This window comes from Vicia villosa, unplaced genomic scaffold (genome assembly GCF_029867415.1).
Source record: "Vicia villosa cultivar HV-30 ecotype Madison, WI unplaced genomic scaffold, Vvil1.0 ctg.002324F_1_1, whole genome shotgun sequence".
Taxonomy (NCBI): domain Eukaryota; kingdom Viridiplantae; phylum Streptophyta; class Magnoliopsida; order Fabales; family Fabaceae; genus Vicia; species Vicia villosa.
Genome location: NW_026705895.1, coordinates 164,672 through 166,338, shown reverse-complemented (window position 1 = coordinate 166,338; position 1,667 = coordinate 164,672). Strand labels below are relative to the sequence as shown.

The 1,667-nt window shown below is 31.0% G+C and overlaps 1 protein-coding gene across 1 annotated transcript; it reads right to left on the bottom strand.

The window, feature by feature from the left end:
* Positions 1 to 297: 297 nt before the first annotated feature.
* LOC131638515 (uncharacterized) lies at positions 298 to 927 on the bottom strand. The gene has a single exon (XM_058909075.1). The coding sequence runs from the start codon at positions 925 to 927 to the stop codon at positions 298 to 300; it is 630 nt and encodes a 209-aa protein (XP_058765058.1).
* Positions 928 to 1,667: the final 740 nt, after the last annotated feature.

Below are 1,667 nucleotides of genomic sequence, written 5' to 3'. Positions count from 1 at the left end.
AATGTAACAATTTATAAATAGAGCAGTTTTATAAGGAATGAACGTAACAATTTTTTTTAACAATACCCCATTACAATTAGAGCAATTTTACGAAGAATGAAATAGTTAATCATCACCAACAACATCTAAATATCCCATAACATCTCTCACCAATTGGATATCACATTTTAGTCGTGTTGGCAGTTGATTTCTAACTTCCAGCATTTTTTTCTTCATATGTGAAATGTTATAGTTGTGGGAATCTCTTGCTTTCATAATTTTAATCATACATGATTGAAGCGTTAAAAATATATGATTTTATTTGGCAATTTCAAATTCTTGAAATGACTTCTCAACTGCACTCACAAGTTCATCTATAGAATTAGGAGACTCTATATATTGTAAGGCTTGTATTGATATGTAAAAACCAAGATCTAAAACATTTAAATCAGGTGAATTTGGGGGTTGGCACATTAATCGAATGTCAAGTCCATCGTATGAAGCTGCTAGACGAAATTCTCCATCTTCACAATTAGGGTGTAAGCTTGCGTTATCTTGCTGAATGAGTATCGGATGTCCTATTTCTTCTCTTCGCCATTTTTCTTTAATAGCAGGTAACACTTTCTGAAGCAAAAATGTTCTCATGACATCTTTAGTAATTGATGTCATTGCTTTGGTCTCAAGTGTACCTGCATGTCTATTTACACTAGATCTTCTAGATGGCTCTTGTATGACAAAAGGAAATATACCGATCAATCCGTTGAGTGCTACATTTTGTTGCAAATTAAACCTAGGCCTAGCTACGGCAACTAGAAAAATAACTTTTGTTATGAAATTTTTACTTTTATAAGTACGAATTGGATCTTCTTCATCCTTTACCAAATAAAATATTATTGACTTTTCTTTCATATAAAACCATTTTTCGTCAATGTGAACAACGTTATACATTCCTTTAAAAATAGGATCATTATAATGTATGCTATCACTATTTGGCATATTAATGCAAAATTATAATCTAGTTCTCTTATTTTCTTTTATTAAATAAGGTTTGATAGCATTCAAGTGTCTTCTTATTTCTCTCGACTTTAAACATCTTACCAATGTGCTTGTATTCACTTCTAATACAAAATGAAGAAAATAAGAGAAAAATTTAAGAGAATGTGAAAGGGATTTAAAAATTTTGAAATTTTAATATACATTTGAGCAAATTTTGGAGATTGTCCAATTAAAGATAACATGCTCCCAATTTGATGGCAAGTCTGTCCATGAATTCTTATGTTAGGTGGTCCACTTCCACCTAAAAATATGTTGTCAACTTTCATTCCCAAAGACGTAAAAGCAAACATCAAGTTGTACATTCTACAAAATTGTTGATAATTTCAACTTTCTATCTCACTATTATCAAACAACAGAAGTTGTAGTAATAGTGGTGGTGTTTTCAAAAGTAGCAACACAACTTTCCCCTTTCCACAACATAGTTGAAACTTAGGAACTGCACTATGTTTTTGCTTGTCAGTTTTTTCTTGATACCACATAAGTGCCCCACACAGTGTGCATTCAACTATAGGATCACCAATATCATAATAACATATTTAAATGAAATATACTCGAGCAATTGGCTCATATTAAATAATAAAATTATAAGTAAAAGCCACATTAAGTCATAACAGCTATCAAAGTGAAACATG

Coding starts and splice junctions, on each gene's coding strand:
- LOC131638515 (XM_058909075.1), bottom strand. CDS start 927: ATGTATAACGTTGTTCACATTGACGAAAAATGGTTTTATATGAAAGAA.